This window comes from Acipenser ruthenus, chromosome 11, assembly GCF_902713425.1.
Source record: "Acipenser ruthenus chromosome 11, fAciRut3.2 maternal haplotype, whole genome shotgun sequence".
Lineage (NCBI taxonomy): Eukaryota > Metazoa > Chordata > Actinopteri > Acipenseriformes > Acipenseridae > Acipenser > Acipenser ruthenus.
Window position 1 is genome coordinate 43,695,354 of NC_081199.1, and position 22,274 is coordinate 43,717,627.

A 22,274-nucleotide genomic window follows, 5' to 3' on the forward strand; every position below is an offset into this window, starting at 1 on the left:
TCCACATTCCATTCTACTACAGTGCATACAGACCACATTATACCTGTACATTATTAAATAATGGTTAACTCTTGTGAAGTTCATATTTCTGTCTGTTCTGTTATAAGACAACACAGGACTCCTATTTATCTTTTTCTTTTTTAATGGAAAAACAAGTTCATTTTACGAAATCTATTTATAAAACAACCAAGTAATATTGTATTAAAGATTCACCAAAGCTATCTTACGCACTCTCGAACCGAATTTCTTAAAATTACAATAACAAGGATTTGTTGCCTTGCAAAAAAAGGGATTTCATTCAAATCCACAGTTCTCCTCAAAACAGATTCAGAATTCTGTTTGAGTGTTTAAACAGCAGTAGCCTCAAATGTCATTGCTTTTTTATGTATTCATTTTTCTTTTAATATTAAATGGTAAAAGAAGCAGAAGAGGAACAGGCTGTCTTAACCGTTACAGTTTGCTTTCACACACAAACTCGTCAATAGAGGATTACTGATCAGGGATAGATATACTGAGTGGGTTTGATTACTGATCAGGGATAGATATACTGAGTGGGTTTGATTACTGATCAGGGATAGATATACTGAGTGGGTTTGATTACTGATCAGGGATAGATATACTGAGTGGGTTTGATTACTGATCAGGGATAGATATACTGAGTGGGTCGAATGCGTTTGTTCTAAAGGGAATGAACCCATTCAACCAGGATGTCAGTTAAAGTTGACTGAGGTCATAGAATCAGAAGAATGACAACTAAAAGTCAGGTTCATCAGGTTCCCATCACTCTGCACACGCGGCAGCTACATGAACTTGTGTCACTGCAGCTGTGCGAGTTTCACATGTATTACATTCCCCTTGTAAACATTTACCACGGCCATTTTGCAGTTCCCCATGCTGTTCCCATGGCTGCACTTTGATTTTACTATAGTGAACCATGGGGCGCCATGTTGAATAGGCTGAGGCCCGGGATGACGGGTTCTGAGTCGGCAGCCTGAACGACCCCTCCTCCAAACAGGGGGGATTCAAAAGCACCGCAGAGACTCCAGGGAACGAGAAGGGTTTAGGGTTATTCCTGATCATTAGCTGCTGATATTTTTTAATAGTACAAGGGGGGGGGGGGTAAGATGGGAGCGTGCTTTGCATTGGTTGACAAGGTGTCAGTTGAAATGGGCTCTTAGTAAATGAACAAGCCCTGAGGCTGTGGATGGGAAGGGGCAGATACTGTATGTAGGTGTTGGGTGTGGATTTATAAAATAATAATAACCAGAACAGCTGCTTCTTTTTATTACAAAAAGGTTATTTTATTTACTGTTCAGTAGTCTAGTGTACAGACCAGATATAGAATTCTCTCGGTTTTCCAAGCAGAACAGTACAATAAATCAGTGCAAAACTGTACCGAAAAACAGACACACGACAACGTGACATCATTCTCCTGTGCACCCAGCCTGACATGTCATCCCCCCCCACACAAACACACGACTACGTGACATCATTCTCCTGTGCACCCAGCCTTACATGTCACCCCCCCCCCCACACAAACACACGACTACGTGACATCATTCTCCTGTGCACCCAGCCTGACATGTCATTCCCCCCCCCCCACACAAACACCCAGCCTGACATGTCATCCCCCCCAACACAAACACACGACAACGTGACATCATTCTCCTGTGCACCCAGCCTGACATGTCATTCCCCCCCCCAACCCAAACACCCAGCCTGACATGTCATCCCCCCCCACACAAACACACGACTACGTGACATCATTCTCCTGTGCACCCAGCCTTACATGTCACCCCCCCCCCACACAAACACACGACTACGTGACATCATTCTCCTGTGCACCCAGCCTGACATGTCATTCCCCCCCCCCCACACAAACACCCAGCCTGACATGTCATCCCCCCCAACACAAACACACGACAACGTGACATCATTCTCCTGTGCACCCAGCCTGACGTGGTTACAACACAGACACACGAGTACGGAGAGAATTCCTTGGGGTTACAACACAGACACACGAGTACGGAGAGAATTCCTTGTGGTTACAACACAAACACACGAGTCCGGAGAGAATTCCTTGTGGTTAAAACACAGACACAGACACATAGTGGGCAGCTAGATAGAAAACAACTGCACACGCTTTGGAAACAAATAGTGATTTTTAATACATTATATAAAAGTTGGGATAGAACAGAACAAGCAAAAAAGTTGAATGCCACTGAATATAAAAAAAAAAAAAAATCCGACACATAGAAAAACGAATCGTTAACTGAATATGCTGTACAACCCCTTACATTCTCACAGGATACAAATAATACAACAGATCTTTTTGGGAAGTAGCAACTTAAAACAGAAAATCACTAGCATATTTCTGGGGGTGGAGGGGAGATATATATATATAAATATTTAGACACACACGCACACAATAAAACATCTTTGAAACAAAAGTTAGACATGTAATAACATAGAAGACTGAAACAGCATCAACATCAAGAGAAAAGGACCCCAGCAATGCCATTATATTTAGTTGATTTGTATTTGGTATGCGCTTCATGGTTAAATACAAAGTACATGGCATACATCTGAAACTTGATTGCCTTGTGCACATACAACTGACTGTATTCACATTACTGTTTCAAATGGTATCACCTGGAGATCTTGCAGCACGCCATCTTCATTATTATAACCCCACTCATGAGTTTTACTCTCCCGGTGTGTTTGTTCATAAGCTTTTGTCAACAAGGACAAAGTGCTGACTTTTCAAATATACGTTTCTGTTCCCAGCTGTTCTACACAGCTCCAAGTTACCATTTGATCTCAGTTTGTAAATATATGTATTGTACACTCAAGAGATTACACACACAGTCTAGAAATCCAGCTATGCCCAAGCCACGCAGCCCAAGGACCTTGTTCAGTACATGGTTCAAATAAAGCACCCCTCCATCAAGCTTAGAAAGAGCACACACAGGAATGCCATTTCAAAGAAAACAGAACTCAATACTGCATTTGTCTTTTGAAAAAAAAACGCATTTCTTTTAACTAGCGCCTGATAATATTTAAATGCCAAAGTAATTATTCTTAATGAGAAATCAGACATTGATGCCCAGACGACCTGCAGCAAATACATAGGCAGTTTGCTAATGAATCAATTGTCGTTCTAGTAAGAAAAAAATAAAATAGGAAAACAGTGTACAGGCAGTTGTGGTTTTCTTTGCAACTTCTTTTCGAATGCCACATTGCACAAACAGCACTCACAATGCACGCATGATACATGGTCACAGGATGCAAAAGCATAGGAAGAGAGATAATGACCCCACTACCGTGGAGTGGTGTAGAGATTCCTCTGTGAGGTGATGCTAAAATAGAAATAGAAATGAAACACCTGCAGTGGAAACACACTCGGGTTAAAAACAGAGTTCTGTTGCATTTTTCAGTAGGTATGACCAAGGTGCAGTAAAAAAATCAGGATTCTTTGAGGAGTTGGAGCGAACTTTTATATTTATTTATTTTTCCATAGTTTTGCTGCTTGGGAATTCAGTGTACATGAACAGTAAGGGACACAGGGTACAGCCGGGCACCAGGAAATCCTCCTCTGAAAATCCTATAAAGCTAATCTTGACTTGAATACACTGCACACCTACCTCTACTTCTATCAAGCAGAGTGCTGGTTTTATGAATTGCAGTACTGGGGACCAAAAACTCAAGAGCATTCCCAATGAAAGGGACGAGAGCGAGCGATCCGAACTCAAGAGCATTCCCAATGAAAGGGACGAGAGCGAGTGAGCGAGCCAGCCTGTTCCCTGTGGAGTTGCTTTCCTAACCAGCTGTTCTATATTATTGGCAAGTGAGCAGTAAAAAATGATTTCCCCCAGTTTTCTTAATAAAAATCCATACGTTTTTGTATTTTTTGGTATTCCCGTTTCATAGTCTGACTACAGTACCCAGCTGGCTATTTCAAACCGATCTTCACTTTGTTAGATGTGAAAGCCCAGTCTTCCTTGTAAGAGTTCGTATAAAGTTATTACACTGCTACAGTAATTGAGCGGCAGATTGCTTTGCGTCTCTTGTTGCCCAGTTACCCTGGGTCAGCACTTGGTCTTGTCTGGGTCCCTACACAGGGATCAGACCGGAGTGGTTTGGGAAGCTTGGTCGGCAGTGCACCCACACTCTGCCCTCATTCAGTGCTCCAGGACCACACCACTGTGCCTCTAGAGAGCTTTTAGCATTCCATGAGGGTGCACCTCACAACACAACAGGCCATAGAAGTGTCCTTAATTACCTCCATGCTAACATTACGAACTGAGAAAACCAGCAACCCGAGATCTTGAGCAATGTGTTTTTAATTGCTCGGTTTAGAACGCCACGTTCTAGCTTTGAAAGCTAGCTGACTAATGTTCACCCAGGTTCAGAAGTGGAGTCAAAACTAAAGATTGAGATTTATTGTTTTTAAAGCAACTGATAAGATCGGCCTTCCTTTTATTTATATTGTGCTAAAAGGCAACATATACAAAAAAATTATATATATATATATACACACACACACACACACACACACACGATACCTTTCCTGCTGCAAGAAAAAAATGAAGGTATAAATCCTATTTGTAGTGCAGAGCTGAATGTGTATAACCCATCACATCTCTTCAGTAGCAGAACAGCACTGTACTCGCCAGCAAGCACACATGGCAATGGAATCCAACCCTGCATTTTAAAGCTGCACTTTCTGTAAAGACCACTTGTGAAGTCCCTTCTTCGATAGACTGTTTAACCCATCTTCATTTTTCCTTTACTTATTTGATAGCATATCTCCAGCACTATTATGTTATGATAACATATACAACTCCCTTATCTTATCAACTTATAACAATATAAAAATACAAAGACATGTCCTTTTTCTTCATTTTTTTTTGATCAAACAAAATGAAATTTCTTTTTTTTTTTTTTTTTTAGTTCCCATAATTTTTAGAATATAAAACTTGCATCTGTGTAATGCATGTAACAGACGCTGGGTTTTACAAGGTAGCTATTGTACAACGTGCACCCCTTGTATAATACGCAAGCACAGTGTTTAAAAGGGTGCACATTATACTCTGAAAATGACATCAATCATTGTGCTATTCCTTGTAGGAATGGGACAAAGGCACACAGTGACACCTTGCAAATAAATCATTAAAAAAAAAAAAAACACCCCTCAACTTCACTTTATTCCGTGTTTGTCTTCTCCATGTATTATGATTCCAAGTGTTTCAACATGTACATCTGCTTGGGAAAAAGCTTCACCCCCACCCCCCACCCCTTATGGTCCTTTTTTTCAAGTCTTTGAGTCTGAGTATTCTTGCTCACTCAACAGAAGTACTCCGCAGTCAAGTCACTTCAAAATAATATGATAGCCCTCGCTGCTTTCAGCTGAAAATCAGAAACAAAACTCCATCAGTGAACGTTTAAATACAGAAGAACTTGCATCGCACTTGCCAGTGTTTATCACAAGCAGACATTATTCAGACAGTTCTCAGAAGTTTTACATTTTATACAGATTAAACCAAAAAAAACAATAGGCAGTAATGTTTAATGCACAGGGCTACAGCTGCAGAGATATAACTTTTCAATATAAAGCTATAGCTATCCAATTCTTAAAAGGTGGATAATATTTGTAAACTTACAAATTAATAAAAGCCACATTTTTACAAAAAAAAAAAAATTATATATATATATACCAAATAAATACACCCAATGATACTTCAATCCCCTCTCTGAACCCCCCCCCCCCCCTTTGCACAGATACACACAAGTGGAGAGAGAATTGCACACAAACAATACCTTTTAGTGTGTTGATTACAAAACACGACTCGTCGATGAGGTAATGCACCATCTAAAAAGAAAAGAAAAAAAACTGATGAAAAGAAAAAACATTTGGAATACAGCAAGCACACTTTGGGCTAGAGAGGTTGCAGCAAATGATGCATGAAACTCATTCACTTTGCTGTACCCTCATTTGCATCACTCAGGTGCATGACCAGAACCAAAAATAAAGCAATAAGTGTTAATCAGTAACTTCAGCACTTCATTGAGCCTCCTGGCTCAGGGCTTCTGTGTCTCTCATTCCAGCTTACCGTATAATCACTCTGAAGGCTGCAGAACGGCAGAGGGCGAGGGGCAGAGCATTGTGAAGGTTCAGATAAGCATTCCATAGTTAAAGTGAAGTATTAATGTGCTGCTTTACACCTCATTAACCTTTACAGCTCAGGCTTAGTGCACTGGCACATGTTTCACATTTCTATTGGTTTGACAGTCACGGTTTGAAGGGGTTGAAAGCGTGTATAAACTGAAATCAGTATGAAGCGACACAGTAGTCTTACAGTTATCAGACCATGCAATATACAGACACACATAGCGTTTGCGTTTCTCTGGCTTCCAACAAGGCTGAACAGGAACTGATCTGGTCAACTTACACCCTCCTGGCATGAACCGCAGCTGGATTGTTTTTAGAACATTTTACAGCACTGGGGGAAAATCAACCTAGACTGCATCACCAACCTATCTGTGGTTATCCCAGGACAATCCATAAACAGTGATTGAAAAAAAACATTGATGCAATGCTAGGCTATAGGTTGATCAAATCAACCCCTTAGTTCCTTAAAAGTGTTACCTTATAATGCAGCATGGAGTGTCGTGGATAGAATGACACTGGTGGAGTGTCGTGGATAGAATGATACTGATGGAGTGTCGTGGATAGAATGATACTGATGGAGTGTCGTGGATAGAATGATACTGATGGAGTGTCGTGGATAGAATGATACTGATGGAGTGTCGTGGATAGAATGATACTGATGGAGTGTCGTGGATAGAATGATACTGATGGAGTGTTGTAGATAGAATGACACTGATGTGCTCATAGTTTTTTGTACAGCAATATCTATGGACTCTCCTGATCAGTTCCCTAAACTTCAAGGAATCTCCTAATCGGGCTGTCAAAGCCTTAGCCCTTCACAGTGTCATTCTCTGGGGCTCAATCACTTCGTTTGGTTCATTACGAATCCAGGAAAGAAAAATATTGTTTCTTTGCCTTGTGACTTAAGAAGGTCACGAACCACTTTCATCAGTGCACTGTGTATGATGTGATGTGTTCTGGTTTCCTTTTTTGGTCCCTTACCTCATCAGACACTAAGATATGGACCCCTGTGGGTCCTTGTCTGTAGATCTGGTTGATTTGGCAGGGTGCAATGCTGTATAAGTTAGCTATCTTCTCTGTCAATTCTAGTGCTGTCAATTCTTCCAAATAGATAGCATGGTATACTAAAGAGAAAAGGGAAAATATTTTGATTAATTTGACTGATTTAGGCAGCGTATGATTGTGCTGTATCCACTAATCATTAGTGTGTCAGTACTGCGGTATTATCCATTGACTGGCACACTGATGCTTTCAGAACATAGCCCTGTCTCTTCACCAGAATGCTGTGCAAGTGCCATGAGCACCCCTTCCAATAGAGAGGGCCTTCCTTAGCCAGCCTGGCTCATTGATGAGATAGAGAGGGCCTTCCTCAGCCAGCCTGGCTCATTGATGAGATACCTAAGGAACACTCTTACCGCACAATGTGCCGGCGCTCTGGTCCTGTTTCTGTGGTTGCACAGCCCTGCTGTGCTCTGCTTCTTGACACACATAGACTGTGAGGCGTGGGCGGACGTTCCTGGTGGAATTCAAAGCACTCGGATTATTTTTTTGGTCACTTTTTCTATGCAGTTTGAAATGCCCACTTGGAATGTTGCCTCACTGCTGTTGGGGCTCCAGGGCTCCTACTCCTCACTTCCCCGCTCCTCCTCCACGCTCCACCCCCACCTCCCCAACATTCGCCCCTCCCACCTTCCCCAACATTCGCCCCTCCCACCTTCCCCAACACTCGCCCCCCCCACCTCCCCAACACTCGCCCCCCCACCTCTCCAACACTCGCCCCCCCACCTCCCCAACACTCGCCCAAGGGCAATGCAGAGCACTGTGGGTCCCTGTCCAAGACCGGGCACACAGCACTCAGTCTCACCCTGAGCCCACACAGCAGAGCCCCCTTACCAGCAGTACTAATGAAATGTTCTGGGGCCCCAGAGGAGTTGCAGGGACACCACCTACCTTCTCTTGATTACATTGTAAAGCCGGATTCCATCGGCAGGACCGCAGATCTGGACCAAGTCTTCTTTGGACATCTTTAGTAAATCAGCTCCTGACAGATTTAACCAGGCCAATGCAAAGAAATCAAATAACACACCACATAGCAAAATCTCTGCTTTCAGACTAGGTGTTTCTCAGTATATGCTAGAAACACATCTTAAAAGGGAAGACATCTGTAACTAGAGTGATGCCATGTGTTGTGTGGTTAAATACATTAAAGTAGAGGTGTCCAATCACCATCCTGGAGGGTTATTCCATTCCAGGTTTAACAGGTAAAATTAGATCATAAACTTCTTCAGGGTCTGGATGGAGGTTTAGTTGGTTCAATCAAACACTTCAGAACTAGGCTGGAACAAAGACCAGGAGTGGAAGGGTTAGCTTTGGCCAGCCCTGCATTAAAGGGAAGCTCCTGTTTAGTGCAGTTCTGACTACTTTTCCTTCGTAACTTTAAAAAAAGATAATCATAGACAACCACAGGTAAAGTTTCCACTCACCTGAGAAATTAGCAAACAGCCGGGAGTAGGGCGAGAAGCGATGTCGGTGCAGCCACTGCTGGGCATCTTGGATGGAAGCGTTGGGCAGGAGGGGCTACATTGCAAAAAGAAGATTTGTAATGAACAGTTGCACCAGACTCTTCAAAAACACTCCTAAAAAAATAAAAAAAAGCATCACATTAACATACATCTTCATTACACTTACATCGGCGAGGTTGGGAAGGAGCAGGTCCCCCTCTTCATTTGGAGAGACATTTCTACTATTTCACAAAGCAGGAAAGAAAAAGAACACAAAACAGGTCAACGTGCAAGCTCAATCCACGAGGTCATTTATCATGGGGATGCACTGTGTGTGTGTGTGTGTGTGTGTGTGTCTCCGCACAGCACCTGGCTCTATCACTGCCCCGGTATTCAGCAGCACAGGGCTCAGTTTCTGTTTTTTTTTTTTTATGAAGCATGTTACAGTTGGTGTACCTCTTACGTGCTATTATGCTTAGTATTTTTTACACCAGCCTGGGGATGAGAAAGGGACTGGTACTCAGTCCAGACTCAGAGATATTAAGAAGCCACAGGGCTGCAATGTACTTCTGACTTTCATGAAAGTTATCAGGATGAGATGACAAACTGAAAACGATACAAAAGCGATTTTATACAAAAAGAAGAAGAAGAAGAAGAAGAAGAAGAAGAAGAATGCATCAGTTAAGAGAACTCTCATTGCACACATGCAACGTTTCTCTTTAACCCTTTCAGTCCTGAATTTAAAACAGTAATGCCTTTATTGAGTATAGCTATGAACGGGGCAAAAAATAAATGAAAATCGTATATTTTAGTAAATGGGGCTTTAGAGGACTGACGACACTAAGCGTCGCTGAGAGAAGGGCTGAGGGTTAAACAATAATTCGACTAGGAAAGTCAAATGAAGAACTGGGTATCATTGTCATCTAGAATGCTACAGCACAGTGGAGTGGAGAAGGTGCTACTTACCCATCTCTGAGGCTGAAGCTCGGTGGAGAGCTGCTGTAACCAGGGGAAGGGGTGTTCGTCATACAGGGCAGGTCAGGCCAGGGAGAACACTAAATTGAAAATCAAAATGCCGCCTTTCAGTACTTTCAGTACTTTGCGAGTATTTTTATTTTCAGCAGTGAAACCAGCGGTTTGGAAAGATCTAAAGCAATGATATAAATGGGAAAATTCCTCTGTTGCAATACAACTTTTCAACCATGAAATGTTTTTGCTTTACTATTATTTTTTAACAAGCTGATTTTACATCTGTTTACCAGAAACAGCCAATTCTGCTAAGCAGTTAAATGACAGAGTCCTGCCGACTGTGTTGCCCAGACTTTGAGAGCACTGACACAGATAGTCTTTGACCCTCCTTGAAGACAGCCTCTCTGGTTAATGAAGCAGCGTGCTCACCTGCACCAGGCTGTGCGTGATGACATCGTATATGCCATGCTGGTAAGGGAGCTCACCTCTGTAAGGAAAGTGGTTTCGTAGGACTGCTGATATTTCTCCCTTTCCTGAGGGCTTCTTTTCTCCATCTTTTCTCGGTCTGTCTTTTGTTTTCTGTCGGCTCCTTTGGGCTTGATGGAAAGAAGAATAAATATGTAAACATGTTCATTTTTTAATAACTGATCTATATTTTAAAACGCATCACCTTGAAGTATACTGGTATAGAGAACTAAACTGTTACTATGCACTGCAATAGAACCCGGGCGATCACTAGCTTTCAAAATGAAAGTGTCCACAATTAAAGATTAACACAGGAACTGAGCAACCTTTTCATTGGCCCTTCTTGCATTCAATTCCTTTAGAAATTGACAGTGCCTCAGATTAACAGAACAGCATTCCCTTGGCTTTGGAGGAGATGACGATGCTCAATATTCCCAGTGGGGAATGTATTTGCAGTCGCCCCCCTTTTGATCTCCTTGCAATGCAAAGGGATTTATCTGTAGCTTCCAGGTATACCAGCATTAAGGCCAGGTTTGATCTCAGTCCTGTCGACTGCATTTCCACACCTTGAACACTTTGACCTGAGTGCTTGCCGAGTTCACGTGCTCCGTGTACTCGCCGCTCGCGTTCTGTTTGAACGAGTCGATCTGGATCCGGAACGGGACGCCCTTCTCTCCTCCGTGCTTCCTGGGAGTAAACTCTGTACTGATGCAATGAACCTGCAATAAAGATCCCCATGAATGCGACAAACCAAGCTTTAAAAAAAAAAGGAACTTTAAAAATCTGAATGAGAGTTACCTGGATAAATGCGGAGGCTCTCTTGGCCGGGTCCCACAGGAATTCAATAGTGTTCAGTTGGGTTGGGTTGGCTCTGGGCTCAATGATCCCAACTGACAATGGGATATCTACAGAAAAAAAAAAAAAAATAATAAGATTTGCAGGCTCCCGAGTGGCGCGTCCAGTAAAGGCACTCCGCTTGGAGTGCAGGATGCGCCCACTGCACCAATCAGCCCTTTACTGATTTGAGAAACCGCAGCAATACGGTTGTAGGGATGGCAAGATGATTCCTATTGTATAGCAGGTTCACCTATTCCAGGTTTTAATACAAGCTTGAGAAGCCACAGCGTGTATAGATAACAAGCTCAGGTGTGTCTTATAGTAAAACCAGGTATGGATCAAAGTTCTATGCAATGAGAGTCTTATTTCCATCCCTCGGTTAGGGAGAAGGTTCAAGACTGTGGATAAACTGGAAGCTAGGGAGAACAGCTCGATTAAAGTCACGTGCATTAGTGATGTTTAAGGCAGACAGTCACCACCAGGACATACAGTATTTTGTGGTGCTCATGTTTACGCTTAGATTTGGGATTGAGTGTTGGCTGTAGATTTGGGTTCTCACCGATGTCAAGGATCCTGTCTCCTGGTCTGTTCCACTTCCACCCCTCCAGCTGCTGGTGTTCCGTGTACTGCAACCGCCGGTCATGAAAAACCACGCGAAGGATGCTCTGAAACACAAGGGACTCGTTCACACACACACACCGTGAAACACAGGGGACACGTTCACACACACACCCTGAAACACAGGGGACTCGTTCACACACGCAGCCCGAAACACAGGGGACTCGTTCACACACACACACACACACACACACACACAGCCTGAAACACAGGGTCTCGTTCACACGCACACCCCCTGAAACACAGGGGACTCGTTCACACGCACACCCCCTGAAACACAGGGGACTCGTTCACACGCACACACACCCCCTGAAACACAGGGGACTCGTTCACACACACACCCTGAAACACAGGGGACTCGTTCACACACGCAGCCCGAAACACAGGGGACTCGTTCACACACACACACACACACACACACAGCCTGAAACACAGGGGACTCGTTCACACACACACACACACAGCCTGAAACACAGAGGACTCGTTCACACACACACCCTGAAACACAGGGGACTCGTTCACATGCACACCCCCTGAAACACAGGGGACTCGTTCACGCACACCCCCTGAAACACAGGGGACTCGTTCACACGCACACCCCCTGAAACACAGGGGACCCGTTCACACGCACAGCCTGAAACAGAGGGGACTCGTTCACACGCACACCCCCTGAAACACAGGGGACTCGTTCACACACACAGCCTGAAACACAGGGGACTCGTTCACACACACACACACAGCCTGAAACACAGAGGACTCGTTCACACACACACCCTGAAACACAGGGGACTCGTTCACACGCACACCCCCTGAAACACAGGGGACTCGTTCACACACACACACACACAGCCTGAAACAGAGGGGACTCGTTCACACGCACACCCCCTGAAACACAGGGGACTCGTTCACACACACAGCCTGAAACACAGGGGACTCGTTCACACACACACACACACACCCTGAAACACAGGGGACTCGTTCACACACACACACACAGCCTGAAACAGAGGGGACTCGTTCACACACACACACACAGCCTGAAACACAGGGGACTCGTTCACACGCACACCCCCTGAAACACAGGGGACTCGTTCAGACACAACCCGCAGCACACCTCTCCACCAACACAATGACGCATCCAAAAAAAAAACACACTACCTAATCACACACACGCGAGGATCAACACTAGTATAGTGAGCTGGAGGAAGTCATGCATAACTGCGAGGAATACTGTACGCCTCTCAATGTACAGCAGTGTAAGCACTTCCAGGTATCCCATTGAGCCTGAAAGCTCTTCAAAGAGTTACATTAGAGAGAAGGTATCTTTGTATTCACAGCAAGACTGGCATCCTTGAATTTAAAGCACATGTAGCCTCTCTTTCACTTACCTTAACATACTTGCTGCTTAAATCTGTGCAACACACTTGTTTTCTGTTGTTAAGCATGCGGATTTCATAGGATTGACCTGCATTTTGAGAAATTAAAAGAAACTTCATTATATTTTTTTGTTTTCTTTTGTTGTTTTTTTTTGGCAAAAGGACAGCAAGTTATTCAATAAACCTGACCCTTAGCTGTAGCACTGCCAGATATACTGGTACTTTCTATTTTCTCTTTGCATTCTTTTAAAAATCCATTCTTTGAAACTTGCAGTAAGATCAATTTAAATGTACAGCATTACTAATGATCACATTTGTATGTATCACCAGTTTCTTATCTTAAAGTCTGTGTGGTAAAATACAGAACGCAATGATGGGGAATGCAACTGCGGCACTGTCTTAAGTGAATGCACGTCTTGGCAATTGCTAGGAACAGGCATATCTAAGCAAGTTGAAAAAATCAAATTCTGAGCATTTAAAAAATTAGGATAACTGAAGAAAATAATCCCAGAAATGTGCAGTGCCAATATGTGCTTAACAAAGAAACGTGAGTAAAAGGAGATTATAGATAGATAGATAGATAGATAGATAGATAGATAGATAGATATTAGTGTAGGAAATACAGAGAGATAGCTAGGACGAGTGAACAGGCAAGCTCACTATATTAAAGTTGTCTGAGTCGTTTTTACAGTACAGGTGCATATTTATATACTGACTGTATAAAAACAATCCTCTTATAGCACCCCTGCCCGTCTCTATGTAGTGTATGGACAGCTTAAAGGTAACTCCATCTTACCTTGGTTCAGGTAAGTCAGTGTCTCCTCGTGCAGTTTGACAGCAGGGGACGTGGCTGCACACAGAACGTATTGAAATGGGGACAATTTCGAATCACTCTCTGGAGATGGCTGAGGCTCCTCTTGTTTGAAAATTGGAAGCGCCAGTACATCACTGCAATTGAAAAAGAAACCCTTAATATCAAGATTCACATCCTGCACAACACAAAGCACAAGCAAGGATATATGCTAACGGCACACTAGTGGCTAGTTATGGGGGGTCATTCTCGGGTGTGACAAAAACAACAATGTATGAATGCATACTGAACCCTGCAAGGTGGCACAATGCCTTCACCACAGTAGCAGCATGTCATTCCATGTGAAATGTGCACGGTTCTGTCCTGACCTGCTTTACCACATGCCCAGGTGTAGATACTGACTGCAGTGAATGACAAGGTTAGAATTCCACCCAGCTGTTCTGGAGACTTCATGATACAAGATTCTGGAACAGCGGTTCAGAACAATAGCCTAATGCTACCAACCAGAGGTCAGAACTCTGGTACTGTATACACAGGATTGCTCTCCATCATCAAAATACTGAAACTCTCAAAATGTTGTACATGGGATACCCACACCGAGTTTTATCAAATGGATGACAGGTATTCAAGGGTTAGTTCAGTAATTCAAGTCTGACGTGTGTAAAGCCATACACCAAAATGTTACCGGTACCCAATGGAGTGTAACCCTTCAATACAATACACACTGATAGTTTAGTTTTAATTCTGAGTGTGTCGCCTTCAAATGAAACACTGTCCACAGCGACAGTTAACCTATTAAGTTTGTAAAACTGGCTGTTCCAAATTCCTTATCATTTGACCTGCAACAGTGTTTTTTATGTCAACAAACAAAATCAAGTGTCACTTATATCCACCAATTACAAACAGCCTTTGTTTACAAAATCTCTACAAATTAAGCAAAGCATACAAAATCCAACGTTTAAAAGGAGGAGGTAGAACACAACGGGGGGACCTGTTTCACACGCTAACCCTGCTCCACAATCTCAACTGGGACACACAGCCTGTTCTTTAGCAAGCATTTTTGCCAATCCGGTTTTGCAATGACAGATGTTTGATCTAACTGGTCCTCTACATTGTGCAGCAGGTTTGAATGAACAAAATCAGCACATGGAATTATTAGAGCGTGTTGCCTTGATCTAGCAGGTCTGCAAACGCGATCAAATCGGAAAACACTCGGATCCGGATCCGGATCCAGCCCCAACCCAAATCCCGTCGCCAAAAAATCTTCAGCAATTAATTTGCACGGCCAGGAGAAAGACATCCTTAATAAATGACTTCTCAAGGAAGAAGCTGCCCTTAATTAGGGGCTTAGATATAAACCCCGATGAATATGAATTAATAGCTAAATAAACACATTAAGGCTCCTGCAATGGCACGGTTACATTGGCATTTGATTGTAAGCAATCTTTTTTAAAGTAAAACGACCGTGCAGGGGTTTAAGCTTGTTAGGGTCACATGACCACAGCCTCCCCATCGCGTGAGGAGTGTTAATTCCTATCACCTGGTCCAAGGTAAAGCGCCTCTCCAGAGTTCAGCACCGTGTAAAGCGCCTCTCCCAAACAGACGTCACCACCGTGCTGCATTTAAACTCCTGCTTGTTCACAATGCTATTTTAAGCTCGGGTTTCATATGGAAAGCGTGGAGATGCCACTCAATGTTCTGGTATCTTCTGTAGGCTGTGTGTAAGTTCATTTCCAAACCGCGTATGGGGATCAGTAGGAGTGTTTCAGTGTACCCTCGACGTTCAATGATTGTGCTTTAGAAGAGAGATTTACCAATGGATACTGTATGTAGTATTTCATATCACAGTATTTACCAAAACACTGGCAATCTACTCACAGTGCACGAGAGGAATCTTAAAGAATGTGTGTTATAAATGAATATAAAGAAATATTCGCATCAATGTGTATAGGCTTTTACAACAGATAGAATACAATGCATCTAATCATTTGGAATACTAGTCAAATAAATGTATGGGGAAAATAAACGACTTTACACACCTGTAAACAGTAAACATTTCCTCAGGTCCCGGAGGCTTTTCCAAGTTTCAAGACTATTCCTCTTTTTTGAGTTGTAATGGTTTATATGAAATATGTATTTACTAGTGTATATAGACATATATGCCCTATATATAGATATAAACACATACACACATATATATTTGAAATGTATTTTTGTTTACGACTGTAAGTCGCCCTGGATAAGGGCGTCTGCTAAGAAATAAATAATATATATATATATATATATATATATATATATATATATATATATATATATATATGGATGATATTTATTTAATAGATTGTGCTCCGTATACAATAACTATTGCTACGTGTAAGCAAAGTAAGCCATTGTCACAGAGTTCAAGGAGGTCGTTTTGCATGGTGAAGAACAACCAGCTCGGACAGGCAGTCGAGCACACCTTACCGCAGAAAGCTCGTTGTGGATGAAGATTGCTGGTGGTAAGGCTCGGGCTGAGTGTGCCAGAACAGCATGTTTCCTCGATCCCGAAACAGAATGCGACTCCAGCGAAAACTGCAGGGGATGAAAGCAGAAGCCACGGGTCTCTGTGTGCTACTGGCAGTGTGTGAACTGGGGAAAGTGAACGTCTCGGCAGTCTATTTATCCACGGGCTGACGTCTACAATCATTTGGCACAGTTAAGGTGACCTCAGGGCAAACACGGGCACCACCCTCTTTTCACAGGCACACGCATTCTCTGCTATACTTTCTGTGGTAGTAACCTGCTTCAGCATGCATTGCCGTTGAATAGTAAATAGGTGCTATATACATATAACTCAGGCTAATAAGTCGTGCTTCTTCCACTGTTGGCAGCAAATAGTGAAAACCATTTGAGGGTAAGATAAACGGATGGGGGGGGGGGGTAAGCGACATAGGCGACTGTCTACGGAGGCAAAACAATGGGTGTAATAGAGTAAATAATAGCAATGCTATCCTGGCTGTACTTAGAGAGACACCGATACCGTCCGAACTACGAAAGTAATTAAGAACCACACGGAGCCGTGCGAATTGAAACATTAAGAAGGGGGTCATCGTTTTACCTGGGAGTTTATGTAGCCGCGAGTATGTTATGTTACACAATACGCTGTGTTGCAAAGCCAATAACGTTGTATTTAATACTGTTCTTTCACTGTGTGTTTCAGAGCAGAGCAGTGCACTGATCGGGTTCACGTGATGATACCATTGATTATGTTTGTGCCTGGGTGGACGTTTGAATGGAAGAATGTCGTTCATGTAGATTTGTATTGAATTGTTGGGGTGTTAGGGAGTGGAGTCAGTGCTTCGGGATGAAGATGTATTATCCTAATGGAGACCACTGTAGCACTGAGAAGCAAGATCCAATAGGATTCAAGCACTGCCAGTCTCAATGCCACTTCACGTGGTGAAACGTGAATCGGGGTCATTGGACAAAAACAATATACCGCTATATGAAAAGAAAGAAAACAGCAACTCATTTAAAATAAATAAATACATAAAATACATATCATGTGCTGAATTAAATCAACAAACAAGAAAAAGACAACAAAAGCACCTTTTGAAGTTGGTTTTATTTCTAGAGCAAACGAGTGTATATTTTTAGCAAATTCTATCACAAGTGGATGTTAACAAAAACCATGTCGTTGTCTGTACAGTCTTCGCAATACACAAAATAAAACAAATAATATAAATACAGACATGGATTTTACATGACAAAAGCAAGCGCAGTGAACACTCTGCTAGAAATCCCATTTCTAATGCATGATGCATCTGCAGAATAGAGGAACAGTTAAACATTATGTTTAGCAGACTTGCTGATTTCTACAAAAAAAAGTCGGACTTCTTTCCCTTGTGTAGACATTTCATTGATTCTCATCTACAAAGGGAAGCAGGTTTTTATATGACAAATGCAAATTACTTATACATGTTCTTAATAAGCTGTTAGTAGTAAGCGAGTAAAAAAAAAAAAAGGTACGGCCAGTTCCAGTCAGGGCAAGCACACACAGTGTACCTTTGCAGAAAGCCACATGCCTCAGTATGTTGCACTACATGAGAACTAGAGAGGACTTTTAAACCACTGGGTGTTTACAACATTTCTGTTCTTTCATAGAACACTCATGCAGTCTGTGGAACAATGGGCACAAAGATTCTAAATCCTGGTAACCAGTGGCGACTAGATTTCAGATGTATTTTGAAATGCAGTAGTTAGTAAATATCTGTGCACTGGGAGACTGGACTGACTGTTGAGTAGTTTTTAAATCCTGTCAGTCACAGCACAGGGGATGGCACTGAAACATGCAGATACTGGATACTGCTAGCGTGCAAAAGAACAAGGACCGGCTCTCCAGGGCAGGAAGAGACCTTTTTGCTTCCCGACAAGATTGTAAAAGCTGTGGGTTTTTTTAATTTTAAACAACGTACAAAATAATCAATTGATCTTTGATCGTCTGATAACTGCTTTGATTTCAAAAGAAACTCCACTCCAGGGAGCAGAGCACGAGGGTTTTACTAAAATGTAAAACATGACTCGATCCAACGAATTGGGTTAACTGCACTGGGTATTTACAAAAACACAAACAAATAACAGCAATAATACACATAGCTGTGCGTTCATTCAGTTCACAGTCACTGTATTGAAACAGTACTTCGACATGAAGGTAAGGCCTGTCTTTACTGTCCACCCCAAAATGTACCAGAACATTCAATAAAGTATATGCACCATTAGGCAGGTATAGTATTTTAAAGCAGGATATCATCAACCATATATAAATGTGTGTGTGTGTCGTTGTGGTATTGATAGTGCCTGGTAGGTGGCTGAAATCTGGGTATATTTGTTAACTATTCAGTGCATTGACTTACAGTACATCTAGCCAGTGTGAAAATAATAGATGGTTACATTTTGGGATTTGCAGTATAGCACAGTTAAACGTCCTTTCATATTTAACTTGACATGAAAACTTTGTTATTATTATTTACTGTTATGAGGATTAAAATAAAAAGTTAGAGTTTCTACGACACAGAGCAGAATACGTTTGAGATTGTCTAGGTATCTGAAAGTTAAAACATCAGTGTATTCCATTCGAAATTAGCTTTTCATTTTTCTTCTTAAAATACAGGATTTGATTTTCAAATGTCTCAGGAGTCTTTTCAATTGGAAATGTGATCTTTGATCACTACGTCAAAGAAATCTTAAATATTAAAGTAAAAACAATAATAAAACACACACACACACACACACACACACACACACACACACACACACACACACACACACAGTATGTTTTTTAACAGCAAAATTCCAAATACCCATCAAGCTGCTATGACATGTTGAACTAACAGTACAAATAAAAAGATGCTTCCACTGGTCTTAAAAAATAAAAGAAATAAAAAACAAACAAACAAACAAAAAAACAAACTTTACTGAGCACACTTTGGACCAAAGCATTGTTCTTTTTAAACTGCCCTGTGCCCCCCAAAACAATGTTAAGAGCTGTGCAATACTGGTCCTTCAATATATCAGCTATTTAAAAAAACAAAATGCCACCCTAATGTAGTCAAAGCTTCCTCAGAATCAGTAAAAAGCAAACATGCTTGGTAATGTCATTGTGCCCAAACATCAGCAATACAGTGTGTTGCCTTCAGTTCAGTATTCCGTTACAGTACCACTGAGCCTGCCCAATGATCTCAAAGTGTTAACTGGAATTTGTGTTGAAGATTAAAATGCTTAATCCTAATCAGTGTAAAGACCCCCCCCCCCCCCCCCCTCCCCCTCCCTATCTAAACATGTAAAACGATTAGCAAGAATGGATATTCAATAAGGACCTTGTGGAAATGCTGGACCATTGGTTACCTAACTTCAGATCGAAGTTCAAATTTAAATAATACTTCTACCACTCAAATCCTCGGACAAGCAGCTTTTTTTCAGGTTGCAATTTAAAAATTAAATTAAAATGTGAATATTTCTAAATAATGTTAAGTGAAGAGCAAATAAAACATTTTTGTTGGCCGTTTCATTTACATATATAAAAAAAGAAATAAAAAATACCTTCGCTCAAATATCAGAAATTGATTGACTTGAATATACAATGTGAAACTTCCGTATACCGTATTTCAAAATCCTGTGAAAATTAGCGCTTACATTAAAAAACAAAACACACGATTCGACACTTACTTGGGCCTCGTTTACATTCATGGCTCTTTAAGAAAGGGGACTGAAAAGAAGAAGAGAAAGCTAAAGAATGCTACACAGAGAAGAGGAGAAGCATTTGAAACACTGACTGCAATAGGATCTTGCCCCTAGGTTTGTACAAAGGAGTGTGCTGATGTGAACACAAGAGCAGAAAGGTCTCTGTGGAGGCGCAGCTCTGCGATCCAATCCTGCCGGACGAGGTTTCAGTCCCACGCTGCTCTGCTAGCTGTGAGTCGACACGTCCGAGGAGGAGCTGCTGTTGCTATTGGTGGTCTGGGCTCTCTTGATGTACAGATTCAACAGCTTCATCTGAAACACACAAAGCTTGTTCAGTGAGCACTTGGTTTAACGAGGGCTCTCATCTGAAACACACAATGCTTGTTCAGTGAGCACTCGGTTTAACGAGGGCTCTCATCTGAAACACACAATGCTTGTTCAGTGAGCACTTGCTTTACTGAGGGGTTGATCCGATCAGCTTCCACCCTTCTGGGATAAGACACTTCTAGACTATACACTGCCGAACCCCCCGGATTGAACACACACTTCTATCACTGAGGAGCAATCCTGGGGTGAGTGCAATCCAGAGTGATTCTGCATGCTGTAAAACACTGCAGTAAAATCCAGCTGTGCCTTACCAGCTTGGGGTTATATATCAAATCAACCCCTCTCTTAGTAAGCAGGTTTCACAAGAAAGACATACATACAAAAAAAGCAATAGTTTTTTGTTTTTCCTGACAGAAACACAAGCTCTCTAACAGGACTCTGTAATGGCAGACAGTCATAGTTGTGTAATTACGTAACTGTATAGTATTGTGGGTAATTGCACAACTCTGCTCAGCACAAACAGGATGAATCCTGCCAATCAAGTGGCAAACTAATAATAACAAAAGAGCATGTGATGAAGTGAGAAACCCAGGCAGGAAGGAAGGATGAAACGCAGGAAAGCAATGGACAGGGGCAGTGATCATGTGATTTATAGAGTTAAATGGTAGCAACCATCGTCTACTATCAGCGCTGAGAAACAGGAATGAGCAGAGCTCTGTGCCAAACAGGGTGGGGAGCAAAGATCTCGGATCTTATCAGCACCCAGTAACAGCATTACCACAGGCTTCCATTGCTTGTGTTCAGTATCTTTTCCATCACAATAAAGGGGGTGGGTGGTTGGGTGGTTCAGTGAGAAGGTTACTCACACTACTGAGTAGACACGTGATTTCTAAAGCCTTTGTTAATACAGTTTCGAGGGCAACAGTGCCCCCAACCTCCCCCCCCCGAATGTTTGACTCCTATTACATAGCAGGTCTTGCCATTCCGTGCTTTATTAAGAACCAGCAGGGAAGTATAAATGGATTTACCTGCTCTGTAATGCTTTTGTCCAAATCTTGTTTTAATTTGAACCCTTTTTGATCCACTCTTGTTTCTTCTGGTAGTGACATTGTTTTGTTGTGTACATGTACTGGCAGTAACAGCATTAGTTTTAAACAGCTGATGTCAGACAACAGGGTGTTTGCAGTCTTATTAACTACAGGGGGTGGGCGTGCATCTTGAGTATCAGCGTACCTCCTGAACGATACCAAGACTGTGAAACAGGAGCTTTATAGACAAATTATAGTTCCTTGATCCGGACTGGGAGGTACAAGCACTCCTACACAATACAGTACTTCAGCACTGTTACCGTACCTTGCTTCCAGTGAGCTGTGCAAGGTGTGGTTTCAGCTCTTCTCCGATTACTGAATAGATGGCTACCAGGCAAAAGACACTGGCCTTGCGAACACTGCTCTCTGTGTTGTCATAGCCCTAAAAACACACACACACAGAAAACAGAAATAGCTGACAGATCAAACACGAAAAATAAAAAAAGACAGAATTCAAACAAATCCCCTCTCACCCCGCCCTCCCCCCACAACATTCTTGTATTTCCTGCATGATTTGAAACTGTAACACAATACTAAAACAACAGTGTTTCACAAGCGCACACGACTAGCTGCAGCTCTACCTGAAGCAATCCAGGGATAATGTCTGGGAGGAGCTGGTGGAGACTCTCCTTTGAAATGCGCTCAATGACCTTTGTTTGCATTTTGATAGCAGCCAGGTTAATGGGGTAATCGGCCGTCTGGATGATGGGGCACAGCACTTTGATGCACTGTTCAGGGTGAATGGAGCTGGCCAGAGTGGAAGCTGCCTCCTCCGCAGCCCTCACAACCTGAGAGAGAAATTCATTAGAGCACACACAAGCCCTTTCCATTAGAGGTCACTGCAAAGACAAGCAAGGTAGCAGGCCAAGGACAAGGCAAGCAGTAACG

At 42.3% G+C, this 22,274-nt stretch overlaps 2 protein-coding genes and 1 long non-coding RNA gene across 24 annotated transcripts in view; 1 reads left to right on the plus strand and 2 right to left on the minus strand.

Annotated features, from left to right (window-relative positions):
- Positions 1–2,143: 2,143 nt before the first annotated feature.
- Positions 2,144–16,393, minus strand: LOC117426492 (transcription factor CP2-like protein 1). 5 transcript variants are annotated; one of them, XM_034044127.3, is made up of 15 exons: positions 16,216–16,393; positions 13,735–13,886; positions 12,951–13,027; positions 11,504–11,609; positions 10,906–11,012; positions 10,674–10,826; positions 10,128–10,238; positions 9,640–9,728; positions 8,861–8,912; positions 8,656–8,749; positions 8,123–8,213; positions 7,588–7,688; positions 7,154–7,296; positions 5,821–5,872; positions 2,144–5,409 (listed from the first exon to the last, which is right to left on the minus strand). In XM_034044127.3, the coding sequence occupies exons 1-15, from the start codon at positions 16,281–16,283 to the stop codon at positions 5,372–5,374; spliced, it is 1,434 nt and encodes a 477-aa protein (XP_033900018.1). In that variant the 5' UTR covers positions 16,284–16,393; the 3' UTR covers positions 2,144–5,371. The 5 variants fall into 5 exon arrangements, with proteins under 5 accessions (XP_033900018.1, XP_033900017.1, XP_058890092.1 ...); XM_034044126.3 differs by having other exon boundaries at positions 8,861–8,915; XM_059034109.1 differs by lacking the exon at positions 16,216–16,393 and adding an exon at positions 14,919–15,177.
- Positions 16,394–16,516: 123 nt separating this feature from the next.
- Positions 16,517–17,765, plus strand: LOC117426493 (uncharacterized). Its single transcript, XR_004548133.3, has 2 exons — positions 16,517–16,645; positions 16,952–17,765. It is a non-coding gene; the product is annotated as an uncharacterized LOC117426493 (long non-coding RNA).
- Positions 17,338–22,274, minus strand: part of LOC117426490 (CLIP-associating protein 1-like) — a 93,286-nt gene continuing 88,349 nt past the window's right edge. For all 18 annotated transcript variants that reach the window (XM_059034092.1, XM_059034091.1, XM_059034095.1 and 15 more), the window contains 3 exons: positions 21,968–22,174; positions 21,652–21,768; positions 17,338–20,283 (listed from right to left, as the gene is read on the minus strand). In XM_059034092.1, the coding sequence (XP_058890075.1) occupies positions 20,197–20,283; positions 21,652–21,768; positions 21,968–22,174 (411 nt within the window). In that variant the 3' untranslated portion in view covers positions 17,338–20,196. The remainder of the gene's footprint in view (positions 20,284–21,651; positions 21,769–21,967; positions 22,175–22,274) is intronic.